The 15,341-nt window shown below is 40.7% G+C and overlaps 2 protein-coding genes across 6 annotated transcripts in view; one reads left to right on the plus strand and one right to left on the minus strand.

Annotated features, from left to right (window-relative positions):
• Positions 1-1,763: 1,763 nt before the first annotated feature.
• Positions 1,764-3,105, plus strand: Llcfc1 (LLLL and CFNLAS motif containing 1). Of its 2 annotated transcripts, XM_031380816.1 has the most exons (3): positions 1,764-1,873; positions 1,971-2,094; positions 2,611-3,105. In XM_031380816.1, the coding sequence occupies exons 1-3, from the start codon at positions 1,838-1,840 to the stop codon at positions 2,781-2,783; spliced, it is 333 nt and encodes a 110-aa protein (XP_031236676.1). In that variant the 5' UTR covers positions 1,764-1,837; the 3' UTR covers positions 2,784-3,105. The 2 variants fall into 2 exon arrangements, with proteins under 2 accessions (XP_031236676.1, XP_031236677.1); XM_031380817.1 differs by having other exon boundaries at positions 1,863-2,094.
• A 639-nt stretch (positions 3,106-3,744) lies between these two features.
• Kel (Kell metallo-endopeptidase (Kell blood group)) overlaps positions 3,745-15,341 on the minus strand; it is an 18,061-nt gene continuing 6,464 nt past the window's right edge. For 3 of the 4 annotated variants that reach the window (XM_031381674.1, XM_031381676.1, XM_031381675.1), the window contains 10 exons: positions 14,601-14,730; positions 8,034-8,144; positions 6,813-6,911; positions 6,551-6,628; positions 6,061-6,161; positions 5,806-5,916; positions 5,590-5,657; positions 5,212-5,381; positions 4,791-4,886; positions 3,745-4,022 (listed from right to left, as the gene is read on the minus strand). In XM_031381674.1, coding sequence (XP_031237534.1) covers positions 3,861-4,022; positions 4,791-4,886; positions 5,212-5,381; positions 5,590-5,657; positions 5,806-5,916; positions 6,061-6,161; positions 6,551-6,628; positions 6,813-6,911; positions 8,034-8,144; positions 14,601-14,730 — 1,126 coding nt within the window. In that variant the 3' untranslated portion in view covers positions 3,745-3,860. Of the gene's footprint in view, positions 4,023-4,790; positions 4,887-5,048; positions 5,117-5,211; positions 5,382-5,589; positions 5,658-5,805; positions 5,917-6,060; positions 6,162-6,550; positions 6,629-6,812; positions 6,912-8,033; positions 8,145-14,600; positions 14,731-15,341 lie in introns of those variants that run through there. The other variant, XM_031381677.1, reaches the window with a different exon arrangement.

The following is a 15,341-nucleotide window of genomic DNA, read 5'->3' on the forward strand; positions in this document are numbered from 1 at the left end:
ATTATTTATTTCATGTTTTTACACTATACTATGGTTTTCAGAATAGCTTATATATTTCAAAAGTATTTCTATTCCCAAGGGAGACATAGACAATTAACTTGGGAGGTGGCTTGTAGGAAAGAGAACAACAAAGAATGAAATTGAATGCTTTGCTTGACATTTGTAGCTCTTGTATCAAGTTTGAAGAAGAGGACTTTATAAGTTACTTTTTCTCTGAGATGAATGCTTTGCCAAATTATCACAGCCAATGAACCAGATTTTTACCCGCACCTAATGTCTGTGCCACCCTCCAAGCAGAACCATTGTTCATTGAAACAGTTGGTGAATGACTTTATGGATAGACCATCTTATTACATACACCATTTCTTAAATGAATGTAACCTGTTCTCTGTGGGCTGAGAATCAAGTCACTCACTCAAGTCAAATAGTTTTGACCATAGCAGGAAGTCTGTATCCAAAAATCATGCCTACAATTCATTCCTCGACACAGCAGAACTATCAACTCTCAGCTTAGCTAAGATGGAGGTAAAATCCTTTGGTGACATGAGGGTCATTGAAGAACAGCCTTATTACAATGAAATTCAATGTCTAAAAATTGTTCTTATTTTGGGCTTGTACCACAATAAGAACCAAGATTTTAAACTCTACTAAATACAAAACAAACAAACAAACAAAAAGACTTTATATATTTATGTTCATTTAAGAAATACTAGCGTTGTATTATTTTGAAATATACAGTTAACATATTTGGAGTTATTTAAAATATATATTGAGAAAAATGTATGTATTTCAATATTGCTGTAGACAAGCATCTACATAAGTCTGTTAAATTGATTGTTGTTTTATATCAACTTTTATAATACTTATTTTTATTGTTATAATATTTTATATATTTTAAGGAATATGACATAAAAAGATATTTTAAGTATTGAAGGGGGTCTCTGGGAGGAGTGGGGTTACAAAAGGGAAACAAGAATGTGATTTAATTCTATTTACTTAAAATACGTTTTTAAATGTTAACAAGTTCAGATAAATTGAAATCATGTAACTTCTGATCATAATGCAATAAAAATTTAAAAAAGTAAATAAATATTTAAAAAATGTACTTTTATATGACAGGGTCTCACTAAGTTTCCCAAACTGGCCTGAAAGCACTCTGTAACACAGGCAAGCCTTGAAGTTGTGATTTTCCTACTGCTCCCTCCCCTCTGGAGTAATGCAAGGCAGGGCTAGACCTCTGGCCTAGCACTGAGACTCCATCTCTGTTCATCCCTATGCACCATAAGTTCTGTGTCTCTCTCTCTGCCTTACTGGGTGTGTGTACTTTCTCACCCTCCCCCTATGACCTTACTCCCAGTTTTCAACAGACTAAGTTTAATGCAGAGCATCAGGAATACACATGGGCCTGAGGATACTGAAGTGTACAAAGTGGTTGCCATCATCTGTGCATATTGAAAAGCTCCATGGAATTATAGACAGGTGTCACATTTCGATGTAAAAGCACCGATTGAGATTACTGCTCTGCATACTGATGCCTGTCATCTTGCATGGGAGATGTGTTTTTCCATTGACTTCTCATCTAGGTAGTGTCTATGAGAAATATTGTTGCTTTAGAGTACAGTTAGCTGTACAGATACAATGGTGTAATAAATATGATGATACTTGGCAAATTCTGGAACTACTTTACGTTGTGGTCTACAAGGTGACCCATTATGGCCATCTCAGAAGGCTCTACCACCTCCTACCCTTCTGTTTGGCAATAGAATGGAATAAAGATCTAGAATGCAGGATATAGCCATGGCAGTGATGTCATAGGAGACATAGAGTCAAAGGTCCTATGAAAGAGAAAGAGGAAAAGCGATGCTGGCAAGAGGTAAGAGCTAAGAAAGGGGATGGGGTGGTGCTGGAAGCTGGGGATTGGGGCCAGAGGCAGCATGGGAGAGGAGGCCATGACTTCTCTGGGCTCTCAGCTCCACAGAGCAACACTCCTGACAGCTATGCTGCTGCTGCTGCAAGTGAAGGGGGTGAAGACTCTGAAGGGCAGTGCAAGCCTGGATGGTGACAAGAGTCAGAAAGAGCAAAAGTTCTCTGAAGGTGGGTAGAAGAGAGAGAGGTGGGGACAGGATGGGTGGGGGGGGGGCTAGACATAAGGGTTTTCTTGGGTTTAAATCAGGTCCTCAGTCTGGGGTTTCGATTTTGGGAGATAACTTGTGTTCCCTATCACCATGGTATGAAATAATAGATTTAGGTAAAATTGTTTGACTTTACAAAGACTGTTTGCCAGGCCACATCATGGGGCTACCTACAATTGTCAAAAGCTTCTGAGGAAGTAGAATGCCTAGAGTGGGCCTCTTTGCCTTCATATTTGAAGATATCTCTCACTCCTTTGAAGGAGGGAATTAGAGGGAGAACGTGTTTGAAATGGGGCTATGGTTAAAGTGAGATCTGAAAAGCCCACTGGCAAAAGCATTCTCTTAATGATCCAAGGCTAGTGTTATGACTGGCAGTAGGCCCTTACTTATCTCTTAACTGTTCACCACCTCCCCTTTTCTGATTTAGACTAGAAGTGAGACTGGAGCTGCCCATCTCTGCCCTTCTTTTATGTTGTAGATCAGGGCAAGGAGGAATATGAAGAACACTTTATGGTTTCATCAGTCGGTGACCAGTGGCAGGAGATAAATATGGTCCAGCAAGACATGATCTCCCAGGCAATAACTCTCCGGGACCACCTCTTCGATCTAGCCTTCTGCTTCAACCTGGCCAGCTTCATGTTTTTTTTATGAGAGACTTTGAGGTGGACGCAATAGTCTGGATCCTTCATGAGGATTTAGACATCTACCTCCCCTTCCTGATTGCTTACTGACCTCCTCTCCTAAATGCCTCCTCAAAATGCACACCCCTCTCCCTGTCTCTAAGAAGCACGTGGCCTTAGGATTTATCAACAGTTTCCCAAGTATCACATCCACCACCTAATTGCCACCCCAACCCAGAATTTCATGTCCTGGGGCCAAAGACACCAAACCCACACCCTTCTCTCTTAAGCTTTGTCTGAAACAGGGAGGAGACAGTGACAATAAAGTAGCAATTGCAATAAAATCCTGAAAACATTTGTGAGTGGCTTTGTGCGACTTCAGATCTTGTTTGGTTCTCTAACTGGTCTCTTTCATTGCCTGGCCTTTGGCCCACTGACAGACCTTCAGACCCAGCAGCTCACCAACTGCTGCTTTGCCAGTGTCCATGAAGCTTTCTGTCCACTTCTCCCTTATCCTTCCTGACTTCTAGGAATAGAATATACCAGGAAAGAAGCATAAAAAGATGACAGAGTGGGCTGTGGAGATGTGGACTAAGTTGTTGCTTCAGAAATGTAAGCACCTGTGTTTGAACACTTACAATACACTTAAAGCTAGGTGCAGTAGTCCACATAAGTAATATCTTACAGTGAGGCAGACAGACAGGATGTGGAGAGAGGAGACTCCCTAGAAGGTGGATTTGCAGTGTGCGGTATACACACTGAGATGTATACCTGTCTCAAGGCAGATGGCAAGGACTATAATACCCAACATTATCTCCTAACCTCCACACATAACTCCACACATAAACTATTGCACAGTGCCCAGAGTGACTACATGCTCGCACATGTACATGCGTGCATACATGTACACACACACACACACACACACACACACACACACACATACACACACACACACACACATACACACCTGGAAAAAAGAGATAACAAGAGCTAAATACACGCTTTTATTTTGGGAACAGAAAAAAGAGAGACATTTATTTTGACTTCAAGGATGGGTTCACAAGCAGCCCATGCATTTACATCTCAAGTCTCTTTGGCAGCCAAGTTACCAGAGCTTGCAGCGGGCAGAGGGATTCAGAAGGGTACCACTTGGACAATGAAAATGTTTGGCAAAATCTGGAGTATTGCTGAGGGGCCCATGGACTCGAAGGCTTGGAGGACTGTGAGGGTCCTGAGGGTCTTGTGAACTCAATTCCCTACACATTACCTGAAGGAAGAAGAAGATGGCCAAAAAGGGTAAGGAGTAGAGAAAGTCTCATAGGGTGATAGGGATGGGTTAGATACAAGGACTAGGAGATCCTAGGCAGAACAAAGAGAACAAGGGGCAGGGAGCTCAGGAGCAATGAGGATAATCACATGTATGCAATGCTATGTAGAAGGAAAATTGGTTGTATAATATTACCCTTTATAAGAGACCAAAGTGAGGTTAGTAGTGGAGTTCTATAATTGAACTACTAGTGTATTGGAAAATTGTGGACCATGCCTGCTGAAAGAGCACAAGGTCCTTAAAGGAGTGATACCAACTTAAGACTAGCCCCCTGGAATGAGGTGTCTGAGTAATGTCATATGTCCAGCCTATTATTATCTCCTTTTAAAATAGTCTATTTCTGAAGCATGAGGGGGAAAAAAAAAGAAAGGAAGAAAGAAAGGAAGGAAGGAAGGAAGAAAGGGAGAAAGGAAGAAAGAGAAAGAAAGAAAAAAGAAAACAGATTTATATTATAGACAGATTTGGAAGTGGACAGTCTTCTTCTCTTGGGGATGGGGTTGGAAAACAGTTTCTGGATATGGTAGAGGAACCTGTAAACATCTAAAGGTGGTTCCAGAGGAACAAATGAGAAACAATAAAAGTGGGGACCCATAGTGGTGGACTTACAAGTATGGAAGAGTGTAGCAGGGGGCAACCACTTTTTTAGCATTAGTGATAGGGTCCTTAGCTGATATGAAGCAAGTATAGAGAGAAATGATAGATGTTTACCTGGGCGTAGCTTCGGAAGAAGAGTTGATAGGGGCTAAGGTCCAGGTTAGGCAGGGTCAACTCCCCAGTGTGCTCTACTATCCTCTTCCTATATGCCTAAATACGGGTATGAAATAAACTTTCTTTTAGGCTTAAAATTTGTAGGCATTTAGAAGTCTGACACCAGCTACATAGCATGGTACCCTAATAAGTTCCTAAGGCTTCTTATCCAACTCTGCACTGATGTTCTGATCTAAGCCAAGAAGAAAGAATACTCACCGGAAGACCTACAGGTGTCTTAGAAGGTAGGGGATCTACAGGGTAGGAAGGGGGTCCCAAGTTGCCATCTGTTCAATGGGAATGTGAAGGGCAGAATGCTATGCAACCATACTTCCATGAGGGATAGTGGAAGGAAAATGGAAGGACAGGAACCTCAGCACACCTGGAATGCAATGGCTAAGCCTCCAATGTCTCCAGCATTTTCTAGGAGAGTGTGAGAACCATTGAAAGAGGACATGCTGGGTAAAGGGAAGGCAGCATAGTGGTGCTCCAGGCATAGAAGTGCTTCTTGTAGTGCACAAGTGTCACAGGCTGGGCAGCCCCCAGGGAGTACTGTTAAAGACGAAACAAGGCAATGAATTGATGATGGTCACTGGAATATGAAGGATATCATAGATTGACCTGGCTCCTAGGAACATGGAACATTTTGCAGACTATTCATCCTCTAGCCTTTGAATAGCCTTCCCCTTCCCTTTGGGCCTCCTTTGTTGTCCTCCCTGGTGATCCCTTTGGCCCTATCTTTCAAAGACTCATTACTCACAGAGTTGGTAGAAGATATGCAACAATTTATGGGCCATGATGCTGCCAGCAGCGCCAAAGTTCACAGCTCTAAAGAGATGAAATCTGGCTTTACTTGCAAAATCCTTCAAAAGTATTTACTCCAAGTTTCCACCTTCTAGTCTCATCCATCCTAACACCTATTAATCCCTCTTGAGATCTCCCACCAAAAGACTCACCTTCAGAGAACGGTCCATACCTGGGGTAGCCAGGGTGGAAGAATGGAGGTTGGAGAAGGCCAGCAGAGAAGACCACCACATGGTCAGATATTGAATAGTAGGCATTGACCTCCCAGGGAGATTTCTGCCATCTGTATAAAGAATACACACAAAACCAGCTCTATCATTTACTGTCTATGCAAGGTACATGCAGTCTCTCCCAACCATCATCATGGATTTGTTTCTGTTATAACTGTTCTCAGCCCATCTCTAGGATGAGGTATCTGTTCTCATACCTGTGGTAGGGAAAGGGCTGCAAGAAGTTTTGAACATTTCTAGCCCGAAGGGATCGTACACAGCTCAGGAAAGATTGGAGGAAACTTGGACCAAGTTGTATCTGGGGAAGAGGCAGCAGGTCATTTGATGCACAGAAATGTATACAGATAGATGGTACTGGGAATATTTACACCCAAACAGGTAATACCTGATATATATTCCACCACACCCTGTAATATCACCTCATGTTGGTACAAAGTTCACATACATCATCATGCAGATAAACATAGACATATCACAGAATGCATGTGTGTACCTGTATGTATATATACATAAGAGCTCTAGAAACTTTCAATATTTTGCCTGTAAGAGCCATCTAGCATGGGAGTAGGGTAAAGGAGAGGTTGTCTCAGAATTGCCCACAGAAAACAGATTGCTTTGCAGACTCAGTTGCGTCAGGGGAATAAGAAAACAAGGGCATAAGGGACACAGAGAGGGACAAAGACCCACATCACTATATTCTTGTGTGGCCATCTCAGGTTTCAGGGCCCGTTTTGGTGCCCCCATCTCCACCTGTAGTTGGGCGAGCTAGAAAAAGACACAGAAATTTATAAGCTGCCAGCATTCTCTCATAAATCCTCATGAGCCATTAATACTGTCCCCAGATATGTGATCTGTACCCCCTTCTCTTTCATCCATCCCAATTTCTTCACCCAGTGATCAACTATCTCTTAAATGGCTTCAAGTTGACCTGTAATCATCCTGGCATTACCTTGTTCAAGGCCTCTTTCCGGGACTCCTCACTTATCCAAGAAAGCTTTTTGAGGCGTATGATGACAGCATCCTTTATATCAGCAAATAATTCCATGGCCTATGGGATGTGAGAAGGAAAAGAAAAAAAAGTATAAGGATTAGTCTGTCCCTGGTCCTCCCATAGTCTGTAAAGAGACCTTGGCCCTACTGGGGCTCCAAGAGCTGTCGGAGAAAGGGTTAGGGCTCCCAAGAGAGTTTGTTCCCCAGATATACTACGACAAATATCCAAAGTATAAAGATTTCTGGGGTTACTGGGACAGTGTCAAGCTCAGATAGGGTAATTAGTTTGTTGCCTGAAGAAGGGACCATAACAGTGCTTTTGCCATTGTTATATCTGAGATTGATCAGTACTTTCATTTGGGTCCAGCAACTCTCCCAGAAAAGCACAGAAACTCTCCCAGAGAGCACAGGGAACTACTGTTTCCATGTCTTTTCAGGACTTTTGTTTCCATACCCTCCCACTTAAGTCATACTTCTCTTCTAAGTTTCTCAACTTCCCAGAAAGTTGCAGTCTCCATAACCATCTGGCCTGAACTTTTTACCTTCTTAATTCGCAATTACTCATTGTCTTGAGTACATTCTTTCCAGGTGGAAGGAATTGGGTGACAGTATCAGACATGACTCTGGCTTCAGACTGACTGTGTTCAAATTTTGACTATTTGTTGACTCTGTGAAGTTAAATAACTCATTTAACTACTCTTGGTTCAATCCCCTCTTCCATTAAATCAGGAAAATAATTGTAATTAAACATATTACACATAAAATGCTTGTAAGTTCCCTACTCATTCAGAAGTTGCTCTTTTGTTCTCAGAGATTACATCATCCTGTGCTTACGGTATATCATGTGTTGTTCAGAACTCTTAGACAAACAGGGAGATAGCCTTAAAGGTCAAGGAGTTTGATTTTTTTATTTTTCATTTTTATGGTTGAAGAAATACAATACCAGGAAAGTCCAGTGAGGTGTTTAAATTAATTCATGTTGGGGATACTTTGTGTCCTGTGCCTAAATTGCACTTGCCCAAGGGACTGAGCAGGCGCTAGGTTCTCTCTTAGTTGACTTTCTTTTCTACCTGATTCCTGCTTTGCACACCACAAAGAAGGACACATTTCACAGAATTAGGGCAAGGTATATTGGGTGGAAAGGGTAGAGGGTTGCAGCCAGGGGTAAACTCTCACATACAGCGCTTCGAATGCTTGGGCCAAAAGCTTCACGAACAAACAGAGCTGCCAGAGTAGGCTCAAAGAAGGTTCCTGTCTGTTCCACACACTTCATCCATCGAGGGTAGGCTGGCTGCAAAAACATACTGGAGTGAGCAAGATCTGTTTAGGCCTCTTTTTTTTTTTTTTTTTTTTTAATCACATTCCAATGCCAGTCATCCCAAAGGATGTTTTCTTTGATAAATTTTTAAAATTTTATTTCCAAGGGATAGAAAAATGACTCAGGCACTAAAGTGTCCGCTGCACAAATGCACAGACCTAAATTCAGGACCCCAAAACCAACAGAAAAAGTCTGGTCTGGAGATTCATGCCTTCAGTAAGGTGGAGAAGCTGATTGTCTGCCAGTCAGCCTATCCGAACCAATGAGTTTTAGGCTTTGTGAGAGAACTGCCTCAAGAACAAAAGGTAGAGAGTGATAAAAAAGAAAGACACCTGATGAGGTCTCTATATGCACACACAGTGCACATGTAACATATACATGCGTGTACTATACATGTAGATTACACACACACACATACACTCACACAAAATTATTATTTCCTCAATATATGCAATTGCTCAGCAGAAAGAGGCTTCCCTTCTCTCTCAGCACCCAGGCTTGTTGCCTATTGATACAAAAGCAAGGCCTTAAGAGGCATTCCTCTGAGATATATAGGCGCCTGGAAGGGGGGGTGAAGAGTAGCCAATCCCGAGACTGGGTCCAAGCTACCACTCAAATGGCCCAGGAGTTCCACCATACACTCCTTCCTCCCAGACCTCCATTCCTAACTGTAAACAAATGGGAGAAGCTCTTTTCTTCTACAGCACCCATGCCCAGTCTCAAACGGTATGTATCATACAGTAGAATCCTATAGATGAGTAAATAAGGGCTTCAGGTGATGCAGTGTTTCCTATTAAAAGACATCAAAGCAAACCACTGAACAACAAGTGCACCAATCAAACTAGAATCCCTCTAGACAGGGAAAGGCACTAATTATGATAAAGGGAATGTGGAAATGGAGGAGGTAGGACACTCTAAAATATAGATGGTGGAAGAAATGCTTCAAATGCATGATAATGAAGCTCAATGGTTTCATTTTAGGGCAGTGAAAATGTTTGTATATGTCTTCTACAAACCATGAATAATAAGACAATAAAGAAATTATAAAAATCAAGAAAGCTCCAAGAATATGTAAATATTTCTAGATAAAATTCTATAACAAATTATTAAATTAATGTTTTTGAAGGCATGGGAAATAATGTGTAACTATTAAACACAATTGTAGGATCACTGGTGGCCAAATATATCAAAATAATATAAAATGTAACAAAATGTAGCATATTAAAGAGGTCATTTGACTGTGTTATAAGACAGACTAGGAGCTACAAACACAGATAAGAGCCTGATATAAACAAAGATTAGGGCCCTCTATCAGAAGCACAGGACAGGAGGCTGCAGCAAACTGGAGTAGGAACTAAGTAGAAATGACCAGGTTCTCAAATACGGCTGCTCCAGGGCTCTTTGTTTACACAAATGCACACATGCATATATATTAATAGACTATAAATATATTAGAATGCTTCCTCTTAATTTGTCAATGTAAATTATTCCAAACACGAATGAATCCTGCCTGTAAACTAAATTTGCCCTTAAAGACCACCACAATACTGTTCTTACACATAATACCCAGCATTTACAAATATAAGCTATTAACTTAAATCCATATACTTTAGAAAGACCAGCTGTACAAACAAGAGAAACACCTGCTCTACCTTCCTCACAGGTTTGAAGATCAGGTGACATCATTCCTTAAAAGCACTCTGTTTATTCTACCTTCCCCTGGAATTTGATTAGCACTACTCAGTACATTCCATTGCCATGCTGATGGCATTATCTTAACATCAGGAAAGCATCTAGAAATATGGCAAGTCACATCCTAGTAGATGAGATAAAGAAATTGATTTGGAATGATGGTGCAATATGAGTAGACTCATGAATTATGAAATTTTTAGGGAAATGGATGGATCTGGAGAATATCATCCTGAGTGAGGAGGTAACCCAATCACAAAAGAACACACATGGTATGCGCTCACTGATAAGTGGATATTAGCCCAGAAGCTCGGAATACACAACATACAATCCACAAACCACAAGAAACTCAAGAAGAAGGAAGACCAAAGTGTGGATACTTCAATCCTTCTTAGAAGGGAGAACAAAATACTCATGGAAGGAGTTGCAGAGACAAACTACTGAGCAGAGACTGAGGGAAGGACAATCCGGAGACTGTTCCACCTGGGAATCCTTCCCATATTCAATCACCAAACCCAAACACTATTGTGGATGCCAGCAAGTGCTGGCTGACAGGAGCCTGATATAGCTGTCTCCTGAGAGGCTCTTCCAGTGCCCGACTAAACAGAAGTAAAGGCTCACAGCCATCCATTGGACTGAGCACAGGGTCCCCAAATGAAGGAGCTAAAGAAAGGACCCAAGGAAGTGAATGGGTTTGCAGCCCCTTAGGACAAACAACAATATGAACTAACTAGTACCCTCAGAGCTCTCAGGGACTAAACCATCAACCAAAGAATATACATGGTGGGACTCATGGGCCCAGCTGCATTTGTAGCAGAGGATGGCTTAGTCAGTCATCAATGGGAAGAGAGGCCCTTGGCCCTGTGCTGGTTCTATGCTCCAATGTAGGAGAATACCAGGGCCAGGAAGTGGGAGAGGGTAATTGGTAAGCAGGGAGAGGGGAGAGGGAATAGGACTTTTTCTTCGGAGGGGATATCATTTGAAATGTAAATTAAGAAAATATCTAATAAAAATAAAATTAAAAAAAGAAGTTCTAAGCCATCATGGCGAGACTCTGCCTCAAAAGAAATTGAAAAAACATAAAAATATCACATAAATGAATAGATGAATCTGTAGTTAAATCCTTTATGCCTGACCTAATGCTTTTCAACCAAGATATTAACAGTAGTGTGGATTAAGAGCTTTTTTGTAAAATTTCATATAACCTAGGATCTAATGAGAAAGGTAGCTGAAATGAGTTGTTTAAACAAAATTTTCATTTGCCTACATAAATTGTGTTGTTGGGATGAATATAAGTAGTTCTCATTGCACAGAGATAAATGTAAAATCTTGCTACCATTGTTCCAAATCCAGATTCACAAGTTTCACAATAGAAATATGTATTTCCATTGACCATGTTATCAAATTTAACCAACAGAAAGGGTCAGAATTGATACCTCTTGATTTTTCTTTTTCTTTTCTTTTTTTTTGAGACAGGGTTTTTCTGTGTAGCCCTGGCTGTCCTGGAACTCACTCTGTAGACCAGGCTGGCCTCGAACTCAGAAATCCGCCTGCCTCTGCCTCCCAAGTGCTGGGATTAAAGGCGTGCGCCACCACCGCCCGGCTTCCTCTTGATTTTTCAATGTAAGAATATGCATTAGAATTCCCCAGATAAATCAGAAGACTGCAGTTAATAAACATGTCTGGAACTAAAAAATCAAGTCTAGAATCTGGTAATTGCCACCTACTCCTTGTTACCTCTTTAACGACAAGTCAGGAAGTTGATAGCGCGTGTTCTTGAAACATGTTCTTTTAAATATAAATCAGATAAATTCTATAAATTTCCTACTTCATGAAAAGAAAAACAAGTATCTTTACAATGACCTGCCAGATCTTCTTTTCTCTGATTTTTACTTCAAGGCTATCCTATTTGCTTATTCAGTTCTCGACCACTCAGGGTATATACTTCAGCTGTAGCACTGGGCCTTACATGCAGAACCTCCACATTATTTTTTTTTCTCAGCCAGAGTTATGAGGATGACCCCACATACTACACCAATTTTTACCTATTCTCCTCCATGCATTGTTCCTGTGAGAGAAGGCCAGGCAATACCTTTCTTTCTCTAAATATTGCTTCAGTTTTATGATCTGATCACCCTGTTTCAGGAGTGAGCAAGGGTATCTATTGTCTAAATTGTGTTCTTTAGTAGCACAGCTCTGTGTTTTATGTACTAAGACAGTCAAGTGTTAGCAACATAAACTATATGGAACATAAAGCCAAATATTCTCAACTATCTTGTCCATAACTATCTTTATAAAAGAGTTTGCTAACCCAATGCTGTAGCACTCATATATTTCTCTGTCTGGCCTGGTGTGTTAAGATATAGGTTCATGGGGCTAGAGACATGGCTGAGCAGTTAGGACCACTGCTTGTGCTCTTCTAGAGGGTCTGGATTCAAATCCTAGCACCCACATGGCAGCTCATAACTCTCCGTAAGTCCAGTTCCAGGGGACCTGACACCCTCACATAGACATACCATACATGTAGGTGAAATGCCAATAGACATCAAGTAAAATCAAATAAATCATTCTTAAAAAGTTATAGATTCATGAGCCAAACAGATTTCTTTTAGATCCTAATTTTTCACTTAAGAGCAATGAGATCTTAGGGGAGGTTGTCATTCTTCTACCTGTTTCTGAATCTGGAGACATGAGAACTAAAACCTTGAGCAGTTCTGGGAAGATTAAGTAATATGTTTAGTGAGTGGTGTACATGGATGACTGACTGACTTTAAGACTTATTAGATTGCGTTAACATTATTGTTCTGCATCACTTTTTGTTAATTCAAAAAGGTGACGCAGCTTCCCAAAGGTCATGCTTTATTTTCATCCTTCTGTTCCCCAGTGAAAAGGACGGTGATTACAGGCTTCATAAGCCTTTCACATTCTTTAAGCATGAGTCTCTGTGCTGACATGTTTATACCTTCCAAGACATGACCTCATGCCACAGTCCTGGCATTTACAGGAAGCTATTTTTATTTTTCCAGGAAGTTTGCAGTTGGGGTTATGCTCTGTTTCATCTGATCAAGAGATAGGCCTGCATGGTAGCTTCTTGTAAATCTACCCCACACTGATTGTCCATCCTAGTGGATAACGGTCTAAGGTACAATGAAAAAACACACTGATCTTGAAGCTAGACTGCCAGAGGAGATCCCTGCTCTATCTTATTACTATAGTCAGATTTCTGAAGACTTATACATTTGTTGATCCATCTCTACAATAAACATAAAAGGAGCTTGGTGTGTTGGTATGTACATTTATTCTCAGCACTTGAGAGACAGAAGCAGGCAGATCTCTGTGAGTTCTAAGCCAGCATCATCTACACAGTGATGTCCAGTAGAGCCACAACTACATAATGAGACTATCTCTAAAGCACCCAAAAGATAAATAAATAAAACTATATAATAATAATATGTTATATCATACAAATTTGAGAATTAGGTCAATAAATGAAATTATCTAGGCTTTTATAAACCATAAATAATCAATGACTAGATTTCAGCCTCACCAAAATTTCTTTTACAAATTTGAGGGGGGGGGATTGAATTGGTGCACATATAGAGTTCAGAAGACCACCTCAGGTGCCAAGCCTCATTTTCTATGTTGCTTGAGTTGAGACTGTATTTCTTTGTTTTGCCATTGTAGATACCCGGTTATTGGGACCCTGAATGTCCAGGGGCTCCCCTGTCTCCATTCCATCTTGCAGTAGAACTACTGGGACTACAGACAACACTACTGCAATTTTCTTCAAACTAGGGACTCAAACTCAAGTCCTCTCCCCTGCGTGGCAAGCACTTTAGTCACTGAGCCATCTCCCCAGAATTGAACAAAGATTTTTAAATACTTGTTAAAGTAGAGGAGTTATCCACTAATTAACAAGAGTGCAGGTTATTTTCTTTCAAGGCAGACCATAAAGGAAGGCCTTCACTGAAGTATGGATGTACCCAATGCTCTAGACATTTCCCTTGAATTTGAAAGGATCTGACATAGGGTGTCAAGGAACTCTGAATGAAGGTCTCTGTCAGATAATGCATCTGACTGGTTCATTGCTTCTACACATTTCTTATACACCCTTCTCCTCAGATATGTGAAGATCTGATCAACCATGTCCATTTGTAACTAAACAGTTTCATAGGATCAGAGATGAACCCTGTGATGCACATTTAAATACTGTCAAATACTGTTCTTCACAACAAATTCTTTTTTTTTTTGAGTTTTTCTTAAAACATGGTGTTTTATTTTCATGTTTCATCAGAAGTGGGGAAACCTTTTAAAGTTAAAAAAAAAAAAACAAGAATTTTTTAAAAACAAAATCTGGAACAATTTTCCATTTTCTTAATCTACCTTCCACACATCCCAGTCACCCTTTTCTTACCAGAGCAGCACAGGCCTCTAAGACCTATAGAATTCTTCACAATAAATCTTAAGCTTTAGGGCCAGGTCCTTCAACCATAGACTTCAGGAAAATGGAACATTGCTTAAGATTAATGGTAAAGGAAGGGTTCTTTTTTAATTTTACTTTTATGCCAAAACTCTAATGTTCAGTCAAAGGCCACAGAAGTAGCCAGTTAATATCTTAATTCTAAAGATACACTCTGACTTCCCATCTTGCCTACATCCACAGTGTGGGGCCTCTCCTCCTATGCCTTTTTTCCTCAATAACTACCCCAATATAGAAAACACATCGCCTTCTCTCCTCACCAGGGGAGGTTGTTCTTTCAATTTCCGTAGTTTCTGGATCAGCTCTCTGCGTGCCTCCTGGAATTTAGTGTCCAGTGCTGACGAAAGGGTATCCACCAACCCCAAGATCATGTAGCTCTGTATTCTCTCCCTGTAGAAACAAAATTCCCAACCCAGAGCTAAAGCTCCTAAATATGCTCATATGAATGTTCCCTTCAACAAACTATGTGGTATACTTGTACCTAGACCCTTCTCCTCTATATTTACAAAGAGTAACTGCCATATAAGCAAAACCATCAAGAACAATCAGTCTTTATTGGTTTGACTTTGGGAGTGACAGAGGGATGGTAGAAAGAGGCTGTCTTCTGAAGTTACTAGGAAAGGAGTTGATTTATCTGTTCCCACAACCAGGAAACCTCAGCTCATCTAAGGACAGATTTCTTTTCTTTTGAAGATTTTTTAATTAGATATTTTCTTTATTTACATTTCAAATGTTATCCCCTTTCCTGGTTTCCCTTCTGAAAACCCCCATCCCAACCCCCTCCCCCTGCTCACCCACCTACCTACTCCCACTCCCCTATCGTGGCATTCCCCTACACTGAGGCATTGTGCCTTCACAGGATCAAGTACCTCTCCTCCCACTGATGTCCAATAAAGACAGATTTCTAAGTAAAACAAACCTGTCTTTGTGACTTCCTTTGGTCCTGCTGGCATATATATGTATGTCTTTCATATGTATATATGTATATATACATATATATA

This window comes from Mastomys coucha, unplaced genomic scaffold, assembly GCF_008632895.1.
Source record: "Mastomys coucha isolate ucsf_1 unplaced genomic scaffold, UCSF_Mcou_1 pScaffold20, whole genome shotgun sequence".
Lineage (NCBI taxonomy): Eukaryota > Metazoa > Chordata > Mammalia > Rodentia > Muridae > Mastomys > Mastomys coucha.

Bases quoted from the DNA above. Each gene is read 5' to 3' on its own strand.
- Llcfc1 (XM_031380817.1), top strand. From the start codon at position 1,893: ATGGGGTGGTGCTGGAAGCTGGGGATTGGGGCCAGAGGCAGCATGGGA. The intron at 2,095-2,610 runs GTGGGTAGAAGA...TTTATGTTGTAG, and splicing joins AGAGCAAAAGTTCTCTGAAG to ATCAGGGCAAGGAGGAATAT.